General features: G+C 37.6%; 1 protein-coding gene across 24 annotated transcripts in view; it reads right to left on the reverse strand.

Moving 5' to 3' along the window:
• Positions 1 to 22,592, reverse strand: part of ARPP21 (cAMP regulated phosphoprotein 21) — a 199,114-nt gene that overhangs the window by 90,513 nt on the left and 86,009 nt on the right. For 22 of the 24 annotated variants that reach the window (XM_054059282.1, XM_054059274.1, XM_054059276.1 and 19 more), the window contains 8 exons: positions 16,155 to 16,323; positions 14,263 to 14,468; positions 13,419 to 13,460; positions 12,467 to 12,556; positions 8,322 to 8,466; positions 6,987 to 7,065; positions 5,640 to 5,699; positions 4,605 to 4,745 (listed from right to left, as the gene is read on the reverse strand). In XM_054059282.1, the coding sequence (XP_053915257.1) occupies positions 4,605 to 4,745; positions 5,640 to 5,699; positions 6,987 to 7,065; positions 8,322 to 8,466; positions 12,467 to 12,556; positions 13,419 to 13,460; positions 14,263 to 14,430 (725 nt within the window). In that variant the 5' untranslated portion in view covers positions 14,431 to 14,468; positions 16,155 to 16,323. Of the gene's footprint in view, positions 1 to 4,604; positions 4,746 to 5,639; positions 5,700 to 6,986; positions 7,066 to 8,321; positions 8,467 to 12,466; positions 12,557 to 13,418; positions 13,461 to 14,262; positions 14,469 to 16,154; positions 16,324 to 16,415; positions 16,439 to 22,592 lie in introns of those variants that run through there. The other 2 variants (XM_054059275.1, XM_054059277.1) reach the window with 2 other exon arrangements.

A 22,592-nucleotide genomic window follows, 5' to 3' on the forward strand; every position in this document is an offset into this window, starting at 1 on the left:
ACAGTTAATCTCCAGATTATAAGGAACCCCAGTAATACATGTAACATATTAGTATTGCCCCAAGTTTTTTTATGCATCTCAAAGGCTCCCAAAAGTCTTCTGACTGTGCCAATATTAGCATCTACATATTAACAAAGAAAGAAATAAACCAAACATTACAAGGATAATAACTCATGATGCTCTTGAAAAAATATTAGTCATAACTGAATATGTGAGTATTGTCATAAAGCTCATAATAGATATGCTACACCCTCAGAGTGTATGAAAATGTCTAAATACAACCATTATATATCATAAGCATTCCACCTTCTGAATTCTGATGAGCCCTGCCACTCACAAAAAAAATGCACATGAATGCATGCGTGGGCTGTGGTACAGAGATACTTGTCACACAGGTGATGATCTCAACTAAATGAAAACCCTTTCATTTATCAAGCACACCAAACACTTCCCCTATATTTCTCCACCTATCTACAGGTAAGCAAATGAATGAATCTAATTGAACTGATATGCATAATAATACGAACACTTCTGCAAAAAGCTGAAGTACTTACAGTAGTTTGAGAGGAATTTTGAGGAATATACAGAATAGAAAGTGACTATACACAATTTTTCTCACTCCAATTCAGGATGTCTTGTCTAACATATCGCCTTATTTCTAAACTTCTGTTCATATTGTTTTTTCAGTGTTTCCTGTACATTTTAGCGTATCTTTAGATAGACAACAGGTACAGATGACAGACAAATATACATTACAATACTGACACGAGCAATTTCATACTAACCAAAGCAGACTTCCCATTTTAAGTAGTATTTGAGCTCTTTGACTATAAAACCCAAAACAACAACAAAAAAAACTTCTTCATTTTCTGATCAACTTCTCATGTATACTAGCGAGAATAAGTTTTTTAAAGTTGGACAATTCAGTTAGGCAGGATTGTGTAAGACACGAGGCCATGAAAAGTGATATCTTTTTGTCAAAGTTGTTCTCCTTTTTTAACCCTGTCTTAATTTCAAAAATCATATGGAAAGACAATTTGTTTTTAAAATCCATGATTCTGCAACGAGAGTTAGAGCACAGAGAATTAACTTCATGAATAATAACAAACATTTGGATAGTTGAGTTCACCTGTGCTTTAAAATTTCATTTTATAAAAGAAGTTTCAAAAATTCTCTCTCTTGCTCGCGTTCCAATAAAATAATAATAAAAGAAGGCACCTTAGACTAAGCTTCTCATCAAACGGTCTTCAGACATCAAAATTATCATTATGGTCCAACTTGTATTTTTAAGAGAGAATTCACTGAGAGTTCACTAAAGCTCCAGGATTCCTATCCCAAAGAGATTCAAGTCCTAGTGCATTTTTACCATCCTCTTCCCCTCTCTGTGAAGCAGCATGGTTGACAAAACAAGCCACAGCCCTCTTTCCAGCTACAACATCTTTAATAAGCACTTTTTCAAATTGAAAGCCCCCCAAAAGCAGGTACAGTTATAGGCACAGCTACACAGAGTGGATATATGTTGCTCTAACATGGCCAATTCATGCAATAAAGGAAATGCCCCCATCCATCCCATTCATGCCCTAGCTCTACTCTGTACCACAACACTTCTAAGGTAGTTAGAAGATTTTCCCAACCAGCCCATTAATATCAAAGTCATTAACTCTTCTGACACTTCTGCCTCCAAGCACCCGTGGGCAGTGAGCACGGGAGGTCTCTGCTGAATAAAATAAATGTACCTCACTGCCTGGAGCCAGGGAACAGCTACTCATCTGCAAGTGTCAGCGGAGATATGACATGAACCCTCACTTGACCAGAGAAATAAGTCACACTGTACTTATTCAAACACATACAGTGACTCCATAGAGTCATATGCTCTTTCTGAACAGTCACACGCACACAGAAGTCACAGCCAGTGCAGAATTTATGAATTCTTGAGTATCTAAGTACATTTTTCCCTCTCCACAGTATGCCACTGAAGTGCTTTGCAAGCCATATGCCATGAAGAGATAATTTATTGTCAAAATGAAAATCTTCAGAATAGCTGTCTGTGGGGCCTCTCCATAAATTCACATAAATCTATCAAGGCTCAACTTACAGCACAGCATAACCACAGTGAACAGCATTTCAGCTGTTCTCCAGATTCTCCAGCATTCTGGACACTGTCCAAGTAGTAATTAATAGAGTCAACACATTCCCATCATTCGGTGTTGATTCTGAACCACACAAAATTGTCTCCTCAGAGAGTACTGAAATGCAGAACACATGAAATCACATTGGACGCTCTCAGATGTGGAACTTGTACACAATATTTGCTGTGGATAATAAAATCTCATCAGCCCGTATTCAAACAGGATAACAACAATCTATTTTCTGTCAGAGCCAGGGATGTTTTAAAAAAACATGCCATCTCTTCCAGTTATGAAAAGAAAGAGCTATTTCTACAAAGCTTTATTTTACAGCAGCATCAAAATAATGTAAATAACATGCTGGAAGTACCATGATGCAATACAAGCTTCATATAATCCAGTTATATACCATCAAATCACTGCAGAAGGGAAAAAAACTGCACTTTGTGCATTGCTTACAAAACAATTGTACTCACAGTCAACAAAAGGGCAAAGCCCTGTGTTTATTTCTGGAAGATCTACACAGGAGTGGTGTCAGAATCAGTTTGCCTGGCTCTGTGCCTCACCTCCAGCTTGCAAGACCACAGCTGAAAGGATCATTCAATCTGTTATATCCCTGTAACATCCTGCCTGCTGAACTTGCCCACAGGGATGCTAGTTCATGCCTGGTAAACAGCCTTGCTTGCTCATTCCCATCACACAAGAAGCTGCAGCTTCACCAGAGCACTTGGTTAAAGGTTTGACTGTCGAAGAAGACATCAGTGTTCCCTCCAGAAGCACCATGCAAGCATTTCCAACAGTGCTTTCAGTGCTACCCATGTTTGTGATGCAGAGCCACACAAGAGCAAGGCATTATCAGATAATAATGTGATACTCTCGAGATATCAAGTCAACCAGGAGAAGACAATGCTGCGAGGAAAGATCTGTAGCAGGTGATGCACTACAGAGGTGAGACAGATGTGAAGGGAAATTGGAGAATTGTAAAGAAAGAGGAGTGTCTAAAAAGTATTAAAATATAATCCATTGTGTTTTGTTTAAAAGAAGACTAATTGGTTTGTTGGTTTTTTTTTTTCTCTATTACAGCTCAAAAAGAACATCAGTTTGCTGCATACCCACCTTTTTTATTTATACTCAAACATAGCCCTTGCACAGGGGCAGGTATAAACAGACCCTGAGGCTAAGCCTTAGAAGTCTGAGTGTTACTTTTATTGAGCTACTGTAATTTTTGACTTCTGAAAATCAGACTGTTAGTGCATGCTTTATTCAAACCTTTAAAAACACTAATGTCCAAGTGCTGCTTTACAGATGTCCGAGTCCCTCAGGGAGAGCCCATGAAAAGGACTTAAAATAAAATAAGTCGTCCGTGATCTTAAATTTTCTTCACACATGGAAGATTTTTAGGGGTCAGTGAAATAATGAATACCAGTGTGTTCGGATCAGGTTTTGATCTTGCAAAACTAGGTAGTCCTCTAGCCTTTTACAGGAGAAGATAGTAACAATAAAAAAAGAATACTCTCCGAAAATGCATCCTTTAGCTACTGGATATGCAAATAAATGCTTCAATTTTTCCTACTAATTGAATACAAGAGGTGCACAATTTTCAAATGGGGCTTTGTTCCAATACCAAATATCAAAATTTCATTACCCAGTTGTAATTACTTCCTCTTCATTATGTAGTTTATAGGTAAAGAGGGAGAGGAAGGCTGCAGTTCAAGATGGTTAATATACACACAGCACTTGGAAGCACAAATTATGCAGATTAGGGAAGGACACAACTGCCTCTTCACTGAATTAGCCAGGGAACTTTGTATCGAGCTTTTGCTAGCTTTATGCAAGTTGATAGAGGAGAGCATAAACATGCCAGCACAAGTTTAACGTGGCAGGAATTTTGCAATGCATTTGAACCATCAGAAGGAATTTATAACCCACAAACACTCAGTGGTCTGAAAAGAAAATAAAAAGGAACCAGAACGGGAGAAGAAGAGGAAAAGGGAATGAGTGATGGCAGGTGGTGGAGGTGAATCAAATCCTAAATAATCAGGTTGGGCAGAAAATGACTCTTCAAGCAGGGAGAGCCAGAACAAGGGAAGAGGCAACCTTCCAAATATCATTGGGTTATTTAGGAATCATAGCTGTATGGTATCAGGTGACACATAAAACAACAAGCTCATTTCTGTAGCAAAGTGGTGGCAACCAAGGAGTCAGGGAAAGAAACATTCCAAGATATTGTGTTAAATTTCAAGCTAGAGACAAGCTGGGTTGACTTCTCCTTATCCATCTTTACACCCTTAGAAAACCTTGCAATGTGAGCCCTGTCCTCCGCTGGAACTCTAGAAAACAATAAACACCACTCACTCTTGCTACAAAAATAAAAACAACAAAAAAAAGATATAGAACAAAAAGTACACCGCACAGTCATAGTACAAACCAACTCTTGTGAAAGGGAACAGGATAAAACACAACAGTGCTGCTACTTACATTCTTGTATTGCTGGTCTTGTTGATAATCACAGATTTTCCAGTCTGATCCACATTGTGATCCATTCCAAAGTAAGCTGCCACTCTGTGCACTAACATCCTCTGATATGACGACATCTGAGGAAACTTTTTATAGTGATTACTAGAAAAAAGAAAAGAAATCACATTGATAACTACGTTTCCCTCTGATCTACAATTAAATGAAAACAGCAATACATTTGATAACTCAGAGGCCAGAAATCTAACTGAACACTTCTCCTTTCTGCGTTTACATATTAATGTTTGCTACAAAAAGGCAGACAAGAGAAAGGAATTGTATTTTGAGTTCCTGATAAGCATATTTTCTTGCATTACATTGGAACAAACAAGGCTCAGCTTCATGGTATCAACTAAGTATTCTGCATGCTGGGAAGAACTCATCCCTCCATACCTGCACAAACACTGATGGTCTCTGTACAAACAGTCCTGGGGATTTGCCAAGATACTGGCAACAGCCGTGTGCCTTTCTCCCTAGGGCAATGCTGGAAGCAGCTAGTTTGGCAAATACTCCATTTCTCTCTCTTACTAACAAAATGCTTATTTCCCATCAGTGTAAGTTCTTCCTCTGTTCTTATTCAGACTCTTTTATTTTCTAAAGCTGCAGAAACTTTTTATTATAGTGAGCATGACTCCCTTCCACCCAAGTACAGCTTTTATATTCTAACACATTAGAATAACCTGGCACCCAGTGAAAAGCCACAAGGTAGTGTATTTGATCCTCCTTTGCACCAAAACCTTCATATTTTTAGACCTAACAGAGTAAAGCCAGTGCAAGCCACTGTAAAATTATGACATAAAGAAAAGCAAAAAGGTTTTCATTTACTTCAACTCTACTTTAAGCAGTACCACCATGCGTCAGGAAATAAAATCCCATATCTTGCAACGTGCCAGTAACAGCACTCAGGAGTACAGTGGTCTATATGAGCACACCCTCTTGCACAGGTCATGTTGCTACACACACATGTGACTTAATAACCAAGCAGGGAACTTGACTTACTTGTTATCACTAATAAAATCAATAATTTCCTGTTCCATTTTCAAGAGTATCATTCTGTCCCTGCCAAAAAGAAACATAAAGATTTGTAGCATCAACTACCAACAGGCATTTAAGAAGAAAAAATGAATACATCAATGTTTGTATGACAGTTTGAAAAGTGCTGTCAGCCACCTTGATTAAAAATGAGACGTGCTTTGCCGTGGCACATCTGGAAGACTGCAGCCTGCTTTGCTGCACCTTCGCTGACATACACAAGAGAATCAGCGCTCCCTTGACCTCAAGTTTGGTCTGAGAGGCATTCCAGCCACACCAGGCTGTGATCAATGCCTTGCACAGAAAGAGTCTGACTGCTATTTCGTCCTTTTTCACCGTTTTTCTGGTGGAAAATGAGATTTCCAGCTAACGGAGCTCTTCATGAGGAGACCTGCTACCAGATATTTTCAACATTTTGTCTGAGCTACATCTTCCATGAGGCACTGATCTGTAGGCGAGAAGGTTGGGCACATCTAATCTAATTAGAGAGAGCACAAAAGAGGACAACGTCTTTGAACTACGGCTCCAGGGAGGCAATGCTGCAGCACCTCTCAGTCAAAATGCTGTTTCCAACTGGCTGGTCTCAGATGTTCCCTTTCCCTCCCTCTCCTGCCAAAAACATTCAAAATCTTCCCCACCATATTCCCACACATATGTTTTTCCTAAGCTTGACAGCGTCCATCACTCTAGCTCTTCTTCATTTTTTGCAGATAAAACAAATCAAGAACCTTATGTAATTTATACAAGACATTAGGCAAGCTGTTAAGTACCCAATTACTACTAATTCTAGTAGAACTACACGTACGTATTTAATTGATTCAATTGAAATGAATTTACAAAAGGTATAAAAATTTTATAGATCCTTCCTTAGGCATACAGAGGCAAATTTAATGTTAAAATGAACTTGATGCTCCAAAGGAAAACTATGGGAACACCAAGAGCAGGATTTGGCTCTGTGCACAGGATTTTAATTGTGCACAGCATTGCCAAAAGAAAGTTACTATATATTCATACACAAATTTCCAACTGTAATGGTTATAATATATTTCTGCTAAAATCACGCAGAGCTGCATGAAGGAAGGTGAGGATGAAGACCAAATGTCACTGAAAGTGAAATTATGCAATGGGAGACTGGACAAGGGAGTAGAAGTCGATTACTTTTTATAGCTTTTTGCTCAGTTAACAGCCTAGCTCCTTTACATTCTCCCTCATAGACATCTCCAGAACTAATAAAACACAGCGTATAGTTACAGGAACTCAGAGACCACCAGCTACAATTTCAGGAGTGCCAGCTTTAATGCAGAACATACCTACCTGGGGTTATTCTTTAATGTGTTAATGAGAAACTCATGCAAATCTATGCCTGTTGAGTCTGTATACTCTTGACTGCAATCTGAAAAATAAAAACAAAAAAAAACCCCATTTATTTCATTTCAAGAGTTACAATTAAGTTATGCCGCAAGTCAAAACCCACTTTTCAGCAACAATGTGAAAGAAAATGTTCATTTGGAGTTCAGCCAAGAAAAATCTATGCTTGGAAGCATCATGTGGACATTTACGATTCCTCTGTACTGTTCTTCTGAGAATATATATACCAAAACCAGACACCAACAGAAAGTGCTGGGCATGCAAAAATCACCTGAAATCTTCAACGCCACTCAAGACCCTGTCAAGTTCTTCCTTTAAAATACTAAATAAAACTAAAATTAAAAATGGAAAAAAAAAGTTTTATTCTTCAATATCTTTTTGCATCACTTAATAATAAGCTCTGTACACATGGAAAATGAGGCATCGTGCCAGTGGGAATTCTATTTGCATTAACAGACTGAAATCCAGTGACACCTGAGAGTGGGCAGGTAATAGGGATGCGTGACATTAGTCAGAATTAATTTCTGAGCTTTGCTGTATTGCCTGACTCAAAAGTACAGACAGATCTTCAAGCTGGCATGAACTGTGAGAGTTCCATTGAAGTCAACTGACAATTCATATCAGCTGTGGATTCACACCCAGGTAGGCAATTATTATTTTTAAGAGATTACACTACAACTTTGTACTATGGATTAATAAAAAGTTTGCATGTGTTTTGTTGGTTTTTTTAAATAACAAATTTAGATACAAAACCTTTTCTGGAGAATTCTTAGTAGATTATAGTAGTAGATTGCAATGCAGATTAAAAGTAATCATCTGATTTCCTTACAGCATTTAAGAGAGTCTCCATGAGAGAGGAGCAATAGCGGAAAGGATTACTTCCTACTGCCTACATTGCACAAATGACATGACAATATACTACTACAGATGAGGGGAAAAAAGTGTATTAGAGTCTTACACTTATTATATAATCATGCATATATTTACTTATATATGTGCCTATACCAACACAGTTAAGTATTCAGAAGAATTATTTTGCATTGAAGAAAATGAATACCCTCCAATACCAAAACTTGGTTTGGAAGGTTTCTTCAATTTCAAAGCCCAATATTTGCAAGAAAAACACTCTCTTGCACACACGTTTCAGGTTCTGAATTTTCTCAATGTATGAATAAACTTCTACTGTGTATTTATATACAAATTAAAAAAATGCATACTTGTAAAAATACACAATCATTTTTGTAACAGTAATGATGGCAACTTAAATATTTTCAAGTTCACCTTTTGATAACATCCTGATCTTGGTTTTTTCACTGTTTTTATCCTTATTTTTATCCTTCTCTTTTTCTTTCTCGGAGTCATCTTTACTAGATTTATCTTCTTCTTGCAAGCTAGGAAAACTTGAAAGCTGTAGTTGGATTGATTCCTGTGGGGAGGGGAAAAAGAAAAGATAGATTTAGGGCCAGATTCAGTAAGCTTCTCATGGCTCCCAACCTGCAGAGATTTGCATTAAACTATGTGTAGCTAGAAAAGCTGAAGCCAGATACATTTAATTCCTATTTGAAAAACAGATTTTTTTATGAGAATATTGACATCTCAGAGGCCAAAGTCTAATCGTGTGTTTCTTCCTTAATATTTGAATACTATAAACTTTTATTCTACCTATATCAAAGGCAATATATTATTCTACACTTCAGTAATTGTCACTTAAGACTTATTATTAAAACATTTTATAAATACATTTTATATTGGTTTTCTTAAGTAATTCTAAAATTAAATCAATCCTACACATGTTAAGCGATGATCGATGGATAGACGTCTGAAAAATAGAACTTTTTTTTCCCCTGACTGAAAAACCCTGCATATGAACCATTACGCACATGTAAGCACAGTATTGGCTACACTGAGTTTTCAGGATCTGATAGTGGAGTGCCAGCAAATTATAAACTCAGCTTACTAACTTATCAGGTACTTTATATTTAAAGACATACGCAAGCATGACTTTAACAAAAGGGGTGAAATATGCATTGCTATTTTCAAATAAGTTGTGGTAAGTGAATTTCTCCAGGGCATCACAAGTTTTATGCTCAAAAATTCAGTATCTCAGAGACTGTAAGTCCCTTCGAAAGCATGCTTCAGCTTTAAAAATTAAAGCTGAGAATTCAAGCTGGTTTGTATTTTCTGATTTGTTTTAAAGAGCCTGTTATTTCCCACTTAACAACATCGCTTTATATTGGCTTTGTTTTAGCAAAACACAGCTTGCTTTCTTTTGAATTTGCAATGGCACAGTTTTTATATTTCAAGAAATTCCTATCTGGTTGGACAAAATTGAAGGAAGCATGCTTCTGTGTCCATAATCTTTTGAATTAAAAAATGGCCAAAATAATACTGTATGCTTAAGTGGTGTGAATAGGCACATTTTAATTAAGCTGTCACAAAATTCCCTGGTAATGCAGTCTTCTTTAATAGAAGAGAGTCCTGCACAACTGATCATTTTTTGGCATCATGTTAATGAAAACCAAACTCACCAACAGTTGAGAAATCAGTATTTCCTGAAATTCCTTTCCTTAACAATATTTCAAGGAATACTAGCATACCAAAAGATCAACACAAAACTTTAAAGTAAGGGGTGGTCGTTTTAAGCAACCAGACTACTATGAATTCAAAATATGATTTCAATAATTATTACAAATTTCAGGTTGCTGAATTTTTTAAAGAACTACAAATCAGCCACCAAAACACACAGAAGACAAGATCCTAACAGAACAAGGTATCAGCATAAACATGCCACAGTAACACAGAAATTAGGTAATTTCTCATAGCCTAATCATTATCAGCTTGTGAAGTTCGAATGTGGCACAAAAGACTTGAGATGAGAAGCACTGCAGAAGATAAACAAAGCCCTACAGCCAAGATTTAACCTGAATTACTGTCTTTAATCCCTACTTCTGTTAGTTTTGGCTGATAGTATTGGTGAAAAAAATGAGTGTTCAGTGGGAAAGAATAGGAACCCTTGGTCATTTGAGATAAGGATACAATGAAAAATGTTTGCTACCCTGCTCGCTTGCACTCAGAGGACTAACGTTATGCCTACTTTCTTTCACTTCAAATGCCAGTTTGATTTCTTATTCAAATAACAAACTTTGAACCAATCACTGCCAATAGACCCTGAACGATAACTCTGATCCCCTGCACTGCCCAGAGCACAGCGACTGTGCCACTAACTTTTCAAAACAGGAGAAAAATGTAGCTGGCCATGCTGTTCCCAGGACATTAATCCTAGCCTTCACAGGGGTTGTTAGAATGCACTTATGGAAAGCAAAACGATAGACTTGACACATAAGCACACATATGAACATACAGTAGATACTGTCTTACATGTAACGTAATACTTAATTATTTGCACTAGAAGAAACACACAAAAGGGCTGTAGAGTCGTGAAAGCAAGCTACCATATATTTTCTTTGATTTTTATTTATTTTTCTCAATAATAAAATACAATGTTAATAAATACATTGATACAAGGTAAGTATAGTCAACAACAAAATAAATGTTCAAATTGCAATAATACACTTCTTGGTCATTTGTATAACATTAAAGGCAACATTCCTTTTAAGTAAGGACATAGTGAACCATCAAGTAAGCGTTCAAGATCAAGTAATACAGGTAAACAAGATTTTCCCTTTACAGGAAAATGAAGGCAAGTAGTCAAATATAAATACAAACATCAAGTCTGCAGTACAATCCATACTTAGTGGTTCTGGCTATGTACCCTGTACATTCTCTGGTAATTATTTCCCTGTGCTTTGTAAACCAGTAAGATAAAACAATAAGTGAAAAAAAAAAATAATCCAAACAGAAAATAAGCTTAGTCTCCTCTGAAGTATATGCAAAGCAATTCAGTTGGCACAAAACTTCCTGTATCCTTCAGCCAGTCCAAGGAGGAGCTTGCAGGTCCAGCTTTCCATGGCAAAGCTGAGCCATGTTCATTAGTAAAAGGTCAGCGACAGCCGAAGTGCAGTCCCTATCTAATTAATTACACCAGGCCAATTGTGTCTTAAGGAAATGGATGCAGGGGTCCAGGGAGGCATTGTATCTCCCATAAATGTTTTGATACAGTCAAAGAAATCTTTGTTGCAGCTGCTCAAAGTCAGGTAAGAGCAGAGGTTGTGTGTAACAGGAACCCCTCCTCTGCCTGGCATCGGGGTGCAATCCAGACAAAGATTTTACCTCAAAACCTGCCAGTCTCTCTGATGTTTAATACAGGACCTGTGTAGTACATTATAAACTATCACATGATAATTAATACAATCTCTTTATATTATTCTCCTTTTCATTCTCCAATAAACAATAGAAAATACAAATGAAGGCAGAACAAAAGCCACACATCTTAAGTAACGCAAGCTAAGCAGAAAGTCTATACCTACAACAGAACAACTGATAAAATAACCTGCCCGTCTGCTGCATAAGCATCATTGTAGAGCAGAAGAACATGTAGATGTTCCCCTGCTAAACAACCTGGTTTTTGGTCTTTCACAAAAAAGTTAAAAAAAAAATAGAAACATCTCTCCAGACTTATCAGCTAAGAGGAGAGCTGGGTTTGTTTCAAGTCAATAGAAGAAATGTGAGAAAGTACACTTAAATGTGATTTTTTTTAATTTTTTTTTTTGTGCTAAAGCTCACAAGAAGTCACTTGCTCAAGCTCTCTCAATGGCTGATCTCATTTGCACATAAACATCCCTTGCTTTTACCAGACAAGTTTCACTTTCGAGTTTTAGGGTATTTTTTGAGGTTAAACTACAAAGACTGCCACCAGTGTTATTGTCTGAGGTGAGAGGTGCAGGGGACAGAACTCTACCAGCTGCTGGGAATACAACACTACCAGTACAGATAAACTCAATCACATGCTTTTTGATACTGGAAAATCTACACCAAAAGTTTAGAAAACAAATGCCACTTGGCTCTACCAAGGTATTTTAGATACTGAAGGACCTGTGAATTTTATGTGAATGGGGACACTAATATGAACTGGAGTCTTGGAGGAACCAGAAACCAGACCACATTCATAACTGTATCTGGTGCAGCCTCAAAAGAGATAGCCTTAGAGAAAAGAACATACTAATATTCTTTTTTATTGTTATTATTTTTTTTAATTTTAAAATCTAAATTCTTTTGAATTCTTTTCCATTTGCTGAAATTTTCAGGGGGTCTGGAAAAAAAAGCAAACAACACCCTGTGATATACTATAAAACTAATATTTCAAAATAAAGTTCACGCTAAACCAGAAAACTTCATAAAAATGTGTTCATTGTCGAATGTAATTTTCCCCCAAGAAAGACACTGTTAAATGCCCAATTAAGTAACATAATCATGCAACTGAACACGGAGGTCAACCATGCAGCTAACAACGATGATTGCAAGTGTACCTGATTATCATGAAGATTTTCCGCTCCTGGGCGAGGGGATGACTCTTCACACACAGCAAGACTCCGCACAAGTTTTCCTTTAGTTCCTGACTAAGAGAGAAAGAAAACAAAGCAGAGAACACTACTACTGACCCACGTCACAAAAGTTGCACACATCAGCTGTCCCTAAATATCCCAAATAACTACTACCCACACAGAGAGCAAAACTGCACCTGCCTTCAATGCAGATAGTAAAGGATTCTAAGGTATGAGCCATTTACCACAAAGGGGAGGTGGTAGGTTTCTTTTTTCTTTCAATAATATCTACAGTTTACTGTTATTATTTTTGGTGAAAGTGAGTGAAGAATAGATAATCTAACACTGAATGTAATTTAACAAAGTCAAAGGTTCCTTCTGTGATTTGGTTTTGGGTTTTCTTTGTTGCTTCGTTTGAGTGGGTTTCCCCTCCCTTCTAGCAGTATTATATCCAAAGAGCACAGACAATGAAATGTGTGAGTTTTATGGATCTGCAGTTGGAAAGTTAAAAGAAGGTGTTGGGTTTGCTTTTTTTGTTCCTAGAAGTTCTTTTCCTGCGCCCTTAAGGACACAGCCAGTCTCTGCTTCTTTATGTCAAGATTAGTCCATTGCAATAAAATTCAAACAAAATCATTAATTACTAAAGCAAAAAGAACAAGCTTTTTCCTTCCCCGCTGGTGCATACAAGCTGTCTAACACAAGCACAGAGAAAGCCCATCAGCATCGAAGTATGATGGATAAATAAAGTAGAGACCGACACGTTTTACCTAAAGGAACTCCTCTGCCTTTGTGCAATAAGATTATGGGGTAAGGGAGGAGGAAAATAGAACACAAACAAAAAAATCCCAAAGGCCAGCATTTCCACTGCAGACAGACAGCTGATTGAAAATTTTTATCCTACCATGACATGCAATTCCAAACAGACATGGACTGTTACCTTGGATCTCTTTTTCTGCTGGTTCTGATTTGCACCTCGTTTCTGTGCACAGCAAAAAAAAAAAAAGAAGCGGTTACCACTACAGCGGAAAATGTGAATGACACTACTAATAAACAGATTAAATCACTCCTAAGATGATATTTTAATCAGTTGCTGGCTGCAAAAATAACTTCCCCAAAGCCAGTACGGAAAGCAGGGAAAACCAAGAATCTTCTCCACTTGCTTTATTCATTTTAAGAGCAACAAAAACACACTGCATATTGTTCTGTAATTTTGCATATAATAAAATTGTAAGAAAAGGCATACTTAAGCATATATTCCCCCTTTCCAAATTCCTCTTCAATTCTGGTCTCCCCTTTTATTTTTATATCTTATTGAGCAAAAAGCATTAAAACCCCCTTGTCCGATAAAGTCTTCTTATTACCTTCTTAGGCTTTGCATAACAACTTTTTGTTGGCAGTAACACCTACAAACCAAACCACATATTAAGTAATTATTCGTTAGTATTACCTGTCAATTCATTCAAGGTAGTTTTCTAAATCCCCAAAGAGGGACAACAGTCATATTTCACCACGCTTTAAAAACAAACGTCTAAGAATTAACTTCTCAGAAAAATTAACAACATAGACAGCAGCCTAAAGAGCTTGAAAAGCATAATGAATAACAGTACTTATTTTATAAGGAGTGAAAAGGACCCAAAATAAATTATAAATAAGTAAACAAAGACGGTCTCAAAATTATGAGGAAAATACAGGAAGTATAAACAATGAAAGAGATCACAGAAATGAAAAAGCAATGGTAACATGTTGACATTTAATGAATCCATTCACTATTCCCGTCTTACCTGCACCTCTGTCTTGGCATCGCTCAGCTTCTCTTCCTTCTCCTCTACTTCGAAGCTTTCAGATTTATTAAGGATACAGTGGTCTGGGTTTGCTTCGGAGATGGCAGACTCCTGCTCTTTTGCAGTTTCTTCTGCTGTCTCCTGGTTCAATTTACCTTGCTCAGACATTCTTCCAGACAGAAATTAAAATAACAAGATTTGGTGACCTGAAAGGTCACGATATCACAACACACACACACACACACACAAAAGAATACTGGGGGTGAATTTTTTTTTTTCAATTCTGAAGTAAATAATTTAATTTCTTTTGATATATGAACCAAAACATGCAGCTCAGGAGTGGAAAGCTATGTATGTCCCAGCTGAAGAGATGTGCTGAATTGATATTGGCTAACAACAGAATGGTGTCTGGTTAAACAAGCAGAGCTCTGATCTAAACAGTCTTGGTGGAAAGCAGATTTACACCAAGGCGCTGTGACTCCCCAGTCCTGTCCCTCCCAGCTCAGACCTGGGACTGCCAATGTGCAGGCGGGAACAGTGAGAGACCCTCCACTACAGAGTTCAGCAACATCAGGCAGGAAGGATTCATCCAGACTTCCAGGTCCCTGCTATCTCACTGCTCTCCTCCTCTAGATATTTTTTCCTCTTTATTTCCTTTTCTTTTCAACAAAATGAATAGCCAAACAAACAAAACAAATAGATATAAAACCCAAGTGTGAGCAACAACGCTGTTTTTAGCATTCCATCTTGTTTTTTGTATGTAGCAGAAGCCCATGGTGCTCACTACTAGTTTATTTATATATATATATATATGCATTTGAAGAGGTAATAACTCAATATAAATATGAAATCTCAATTTGGCAATAAAGCTCTCAGGGTCAACATTTTCAGGCATCCAACTGACAGCTCCATTATTAAAATCCTAAGCCTCTTCCCAAACCCCATGTCACTTTATAAAAATCCTACAGGAAGCCCTTGGCAGGTATTTCTAATGACGATACCTTAACTGAACTGCATTTACTCTCAGCTCACAATGGGTTGTTGTACAGAAGCTTTAAAGGCTTTTCAAAGTTAAAGCCTATTATTATTTTCTCTCCCTTTCTCTCTCTCTCTCCCCCCAGCTCCCTCTTGAAGCCTCCCCCACTGATCAATTGTCAAAATGAGACTCATGAATAATTTAACTTCTCTTTCCCCATCCATTTGGCTTAAGAATTATCTTCAGGAAAAACAACTGCAGTTGAGAAAGGGTCTTTTGCGCTACCTTCCACTTCAACAATAAAACAGTGGCTATTAAGCAAAAATCACGCTTTGCCATGTCCTTTTTATGGCTTGTAATTAACATTCAACAGATCTGGTATCACTTATCTTCAGGGTTTTTTAGTTTTAAGTGAAAAAATAAGACCTACTGAGTTTTAAAAACTCACTCTCAATTTTTGCTTTTGTGTCGACACTGTAAGAAAACAAAATAATAAAACCTTTCCCACATAATCTCCTATTTGAGAAGGACTGTGGATCTCACAAGAAATGAAGCTACATGGTTCATGAACAAACTGACTGGAATACAAAGCTAACAAATGAGGTCAGAGTAAAACACTTCAAGGTTTGGGTTGTCTTCTTTCCTCCCACTGCCCTCCCCAAGAAATCCCATGGTATTGGCTATTCTGCAGTTAAAATTGAAACTTGAAGCACTTGGCTAAAAATTCAAAACACGATGAATGGCGCAACCTGAAACTAGTCTGTTAAACAGCCCTTAATTTGCTACGGATTTACATCAAGAAATGCATACGCATGCTTAAGTTCTTCACAGGCATATAACTCCCCACCTCATCTACAGTGTTCACAAAAACAATTACACTCGTAGTTTAAGAGCTGCACCAACAAAAGCCATTTACCTGAAAAACTGCTATAATTTCCACTGTCTTTCCAGTGTCTTCTGTTGCTCTTTGCTGGTTAAGTCCACACAAATGATCAAAGACAACGTGAGTCCCATGTCCCCATTAACAGTTTAGAGTGCCAATCTCCATGCTGGTCCTTCAGAGAGCTTGACGGATCATAGTCAACCTGGAAAAAGAGAAAAAAAAAATAACAATAGTAACAATCATGATATAAAACAAGGATGCAATGGATAGGACCAGATTTCTAACACTAATGACCAGCTTCAAGCAAATCACTTTCACAGCTTGATCCAGCTCCACCTGTCTCAAAACCGCCTGCTTCTTCTCTAATGAAGGCTAGAGCCGGCTGTTCAAATCATAACAGCTCCTACGCAAGGAGCTAAAATTAACAATTGCATTATGCACTGAAGATTACTCATTTCAATTTTAACCTTTTTTAGTGAATTCCAGCACTTTTCATTAAAAAAGCATATATACATATTTATATACAAGTTCATCTGTTTGCTTCAACAGAAATCAATGAGGGTATGAGGAAAAATAGGCTTGCCAGCTTTTCAGCTATGGCTTCTAATTCAATTAAAATTTCAGTAGTCAAACACTATTGTATAAGCAGCTAGGTGGGAGCTTTAAAAAAGTGACCTCCTTTGCCAGGGTAGTGAATCAAGATGTTCACTTAATGAGCTGAAAGAGTTGAGATGTTCAAGAATGGGAGGAGGAGGACAAGGAAGAAATCTTATTCCCTGAACAACAGCCACCAGAAAAACTTCTTTTGAGGCACTGTGTGAGGAGGAAAAAGGACATTTCCACATTACAGTATGGAAATCAAACCTGAAGGAAGAGTTGCCTCAGCAACATAATTTATGCTGTTCGTCAGGATTGTGTTTGCCAGCCGAATAGCTGACCTGACAGAAAAGGCACAATTTGAGATGAGTCAAACTGGTTTACAAGCCATGGCCATGTGCTGAACTGCCTTAATACAACAGGCACCTTTTCAAGGCTTGCACATGAATCATGGTTGAAGCAATTAGTGCAAAGTCAAAAAAAACCCGCAGCAAATAGGAGGAAATACATCGTTTTACTTGTAGGGAAACAAAAAAGCTGAAAAGCGTCTCACTTTAATATTATTCATTATTTCTGAGGCACATTTTGAATTGGGCACAGTTGCCATTGCTGTATGATATGTAACAGCACACTGGAACTCAGCACATTAAGAGAGATGAATTTCATGCATCAGAAATGGAATTTGGCCATTTAGAATTTGGATTTCACAAAAATCCAGGCCTGGCTCCCTTCAGGAGCTCAGGTGCACAGAGGAGACTGGCAGGCAGTGCTATAAACTACCACTGTCAGCCTGCAAATTTATATACATAAAAACATTTATTTTCCTCAAATCACTTAATTTGTAAAGAGTAATACAAACTACATTTTCCCACCCACTTTTCATTGCTTCTCACAGGACATTTAGAAATTCTGTCTCATTCACAAATGTAGGATCATGATGGGAGTGGCAAAGGAACTACATAGAAAATTATGCCTAAACACTCAAGCACATGCAAATGTTACTTCATGGAGCTAACTCTCCGAGAAAAGAGTGAATAAATCACTGACCTAAAAACCTTTAACCCTTCTACTAACCCTTTATCTCACACTTCCAAAAGAGAGAAAAATTCTCAATCAAAACTGCAAACCAAAACCTGCAAGGAAATAGTGCGTTACAGTTTCACCTGGAAAACTGCCATCTAGGGGTACACAGTCACAATCAGAAATCTCCAAAACTAACTCAAAAATAGATAGCTGTACCAAAATCAGGACATAAAAACATTATTTCAGGATTCTTCAGTGTTACCATTTGTAGTATATTAACTACTCATAAGACAAACAAACACAGCAAAACAAAAGCCAGACAACAAACCAACCAACCAAAGAGCATGATATTCAGCAAGCGAAGAGATCTGCCAAGACTCCAATTAACAGCACTTCCGGTCTTGGACCAGAAAGGTTTAACAATCTCATCGTGCTTTACCAAGGAGATATTTCTTCATAAACTGAGCTCCTCATATTGCTGTACTTAATAACTCAGATGCTAATATCATTTTTCATTGGCAGTGTACAAGAAGCTCATAGAAACTTAAAATAAAATAACAAAAAAACCCTATAAATGTCCCCAAGAAAACATCAACAAGTGGAAAAAACGCTTACAGTGTGCAGCTACCAGTTCTTCAAACCCACTGACAGTGTTTCTTTGGATATTTTTAAAAATTTCTTCATAATTATCTTCTGAGGGGAAAAATAAAGGCAGGAAGAACTGAGACATGTAGCAGTCACAATCGAGCTCTTCATCTTCCTTTAATATAAATTTCCTCCTCCTCCATCAGGCAACTTACAAGTGATGACTAATCATTTACACACTTCAATACGTAAAATACACTTCTGGTTGTTTGGGTGGGTTGTTCAAAGGGACGCAGGTTTCTATAAAGTATTTCAGGGAACGTATAAATAGCAAAAAGGAATCAGTCAGAAAAAACCCATTAAGAGCACGGCATTTAGACTGAAAATACGCCTGTTTTCCATGTGTTTCCAGAATATCTGGTTATTCAGTTATGAATGCACTTTTAACTATTGTCAGTCTTGCAGTGACAGCACTGTGATTGAAAAACATACTGGATTATTCTCTTTGTTGCACATTAACAGAAATGTCAGCAATGATTTGACTGTCAAAATCTTCAGCACTGAAGTGACGCTAAAGGCTGAACAAATGCACTTGCGTTTTTTCATCCTCAGGTAGAAACCACAAAGCTTGTTGCTAGGCAAAACCCACCCTCTTTATTTGCAAGCGAGCAAAATTTCATAGGAGTGTTGGGATTTCAGAAGCGTTCTACAAAAACTTGCAGCAAAATTTTAGCCTGTAATTCTTTAAAGCAACTGGAGTATCACATATCACAATGAAACAGAAAATATGGGTGCCCATCAAGCCATTTGTAGAAACACTTTAATGGAAATATAACCTGTTTGTACAGAATCTACAAGCACCAGTCAATCACCATACACTGCGCAACAGAAATGCTGAGGTTTTTTTCCTTCCATTGCTTTCTTTATTGACAGGATTTTCTCTTTAGAAGCTGAGGGTACTATTGAGATTGAGCAGCTTCTCCTAGGGCGCAAAGAGACAGGGATGGAAGAAGGCACCCTTGGTCATATATGTTCACAAAACACATATTCCTGAGATCCCAAGAAAAATCTGTGAGAAGGAATACACTTAATTTAATGCAAGGGTTTAAAAACTGGACCCAAAAGAGCTGTCAAATAGCACAGAATAGAAAGTTGAGCAAAAGCATTAGAAAGCTCTCCTCAATGAACATCTGATAGCTGACCATCAACTGAAACTAAACCAAGACGCATCTGACAAACCCTAAGAGCCCAACACAAAAGAGTAATTCCTTTCTCTATTATATAATGGGAAACATTTTTATGGTCTCAAAGGTAATTTCTAGATCTTTATGCTCCCAGGAAGCATAAACATGCCCTCTCTCAGAGCCCTCTCTCAGAAGAGAGGATGAAACGACTTTAAGACCAAACATCATACTCTTAACCGAGAGCAGGCAGCAGCACAAGACAGGATTAAATCTTGCCAGAGTGAAACTCAATTTTTTTTTTCTTCCAAACAAAGCTGCTAAACATACAGGTAAAATCATTTGAGCCTAAACGGCTCCTATAAGTGAAAATTTGCTGATGTTGGCAGTACCTACACATCAGAATACTTCTCATTCCGCAGTGATTCTCTGGTCATGTGAATGGCTCACAGGTATGAGCCCACGAGCCAGAAGCATGTCAGTCATGAAGTCCACTATGCGATATATCCATATGTATAAAGACAGCTACGACCCATTACTACTAACTAACTCATCAGATTCCTGGAAACCACTGGAAATGAGCTATGACATTATCGTAAGACTATCAGTATACACAGCCCTCAATGTTGCCAAACTCCTCTGGCTTAAAGCATAAACTTCTTGTTATTTGATATTTACTTAAGCATGCCAGTTCCTACAATCCAGCAAACCTATGAAAATTTCAGGTTTCACATAGAAACCAAAAGTTCCAACTCTCTGTGTTGGCTTCAAAGAAAATCTTCAGGATATAAAACCTATTGTTTAAAAAATACAAAACAAAACAAAAAAACACATGCACAAAAAAAAACAATAAAAAAGGCAAGTAAAATAAATCCTAGAGTTTTAGTTCTAACACACTACTACTCAGTTGTCAGTCCTAGTCTTCAGGACCTACACCATTAGACAGGCAGTACTATGTGCTCCTTCTCACTGTTTTCCCACAGAAATACACATCTGCACTTGGAAGCCAAGTTTGCTGCTACATATTAGCATACCAGAAAAATAATCCATGCCAGTCCTCACAGCAAAATGCTTCAGTATGAAAAAGAGATTTAAAAATAAAATAAAAAAATCAGGCACTAAAATGCATGGTATTCTACAAGTTCACTTGCTGTTACTGAAGACTAATCCTTGATTAACAAGGACAAAAAATATTTTTAAAGGAAACGTTTGAAGCCTTGTTTCACTTCTCGCCTCCTCTTGTCTTCATTTTGACCCCTCTCGATCAATACTATATAAGCAGGTACAGCGACTGCCTACATTTTCAGCTTCTACATGCCACAGACCTTTGCACGTAAAAGGTTATTTAGACTCATTTACTACTGGCTCTTAAGCAGAGACTGTCAGCAGATGCAATTTTTTTTTTTTTCCAGGAGTTACAGTAACATAAGCATCTGCATACAAGCAATGGCATAGAGACCACTGACCCACCTTAAGCAGGCCAGCAAACAACCTTCTGTGGCAATAGTGGTCAAATTTGATGAAAACGGGGTGGATTGAAATATACTGGATCAAATCTAGATTTCAAATCCTACACAACAACCAGCTATTTTTTAAAGGAGGCAACTAGAGGATTTGAGGAGCAGCATCCCAGCTCAAGCCTTGGAATAGCACTGTCTTTCCTCCCAATCTGCATGTGAAATCCCATATGTACAAATTAGAGTACGAAAACAAAACAAAACAAAACAAAAAAAACAACAAGCAAGCCATTTTTTCTGGTTTACACCCAATTCCTTTTTTTTTCAATGGGATCCTCTTGCTCCTAACATATTGCCATCAATATTTTCCACTATAATCACCTGTCAGAAGATCTCACGTCAATGACATCATCTCCAGCCAAGCAATAATGACAATGTTCCTCTAGCTTGTCATACTTCAGCAAAGCTAGAAGCTTTATCCAGGAAAACAAATATAAATGGCCTACAGGGAGAGTCTACTTTGCTTTACTACTTAAGAAAAGGCTCAGAAAAAATATGTTCTTTTATCTGTCACGATGACCATGTGAAGTTTTCCAGCATCAGGATGAAAAGATATGAGCCTTTGAGTGATCTGGCTAATAAATATCAATCATGCAAGTTTACTAGGAAACAAGTAACACCCAAACTTTTAGCAAGCTAATCAGATACACAAATCAGCACCCTTAGAATGAGTTGTTTGCTTTAGCCTATCATTTCATGCATTTCAAACGCATATGCCAAATTGCATCTCATTCCCAGACACAAATCTGAAAAATTTCTCTAAAATTAAAGTCATTAAACTAACCGGTCTTGCTGTTAGGTGGTGGAAAACAGCACAGCTCCCATGACTTCAACCACAGAGACACAGCAGTTCCCAAACACCCTGTCAATGCATGCAAATCTCCTCGCAATACATGAGTAATTTTCCTCAAATCCTGTAATAAAAACAATAGCCAACATAGGCAAATGCACAATTCAAAGTGAAAGGGAAAGCTGAAACACATCTTCCCAGATAATCAATTCTATTTCTCAGCTATCAAATATAACGGTATCACAAAGCCCTCTATAGAGCTTGATAGCTTTATTTTAAGATTAGAGGCGGTCTTAGGAGGATGCTCTCGTAATCTTTCTGCAAAGATGTTCAAGAACCTCCCTGCCTTGCCAGGACACCTGCTCCATTACCCCATTGCATACATCAAATACTTCATATGTTTCTCTTCTTGTGCCAATAGTTGTTCTTTACTCTAAATAGCTTTCCTGATTTCTCCCCATAGTTCTCTTTTCCTGCGGGAAATAACTGCATGTCACCTCGTTATTTGCTGTTAGGTTTAAAGAAGCCAATTCCCCTTAACTGCCAGTTAAACATTTCTATCACTATCCACATCTAGTCCAATTTTTATCCATTGGCAGTATGTTTCAACATTTCCTTACATCTCTCACACTCTTCCTCCACCAGGACTGCGCTCTGTAAAGACAGACATTCCTCCACCCACTGATGCACAGTGGGAAATGCATTAGAGGAGCTCTGTTTTCACAAACGCTAAAACCAGTTTAAAGATAGCGAAAATAATAAGGATACCCCAGAAGGA

Source organism: Cuculus canorus, chromosome 2, assembly GCF_017976375.1.
Source record: "Cuculus canorus isolate bCucCan1 chromosome 2, bCucCan1.pri, whole genome shotgun sequence".
Taxonomy (NCBI): Eukaryota; Metazoa; Chordata; class Aves; order Cuculiformes; family Cuculidae; genus Cuculus; species Cuculus canorus.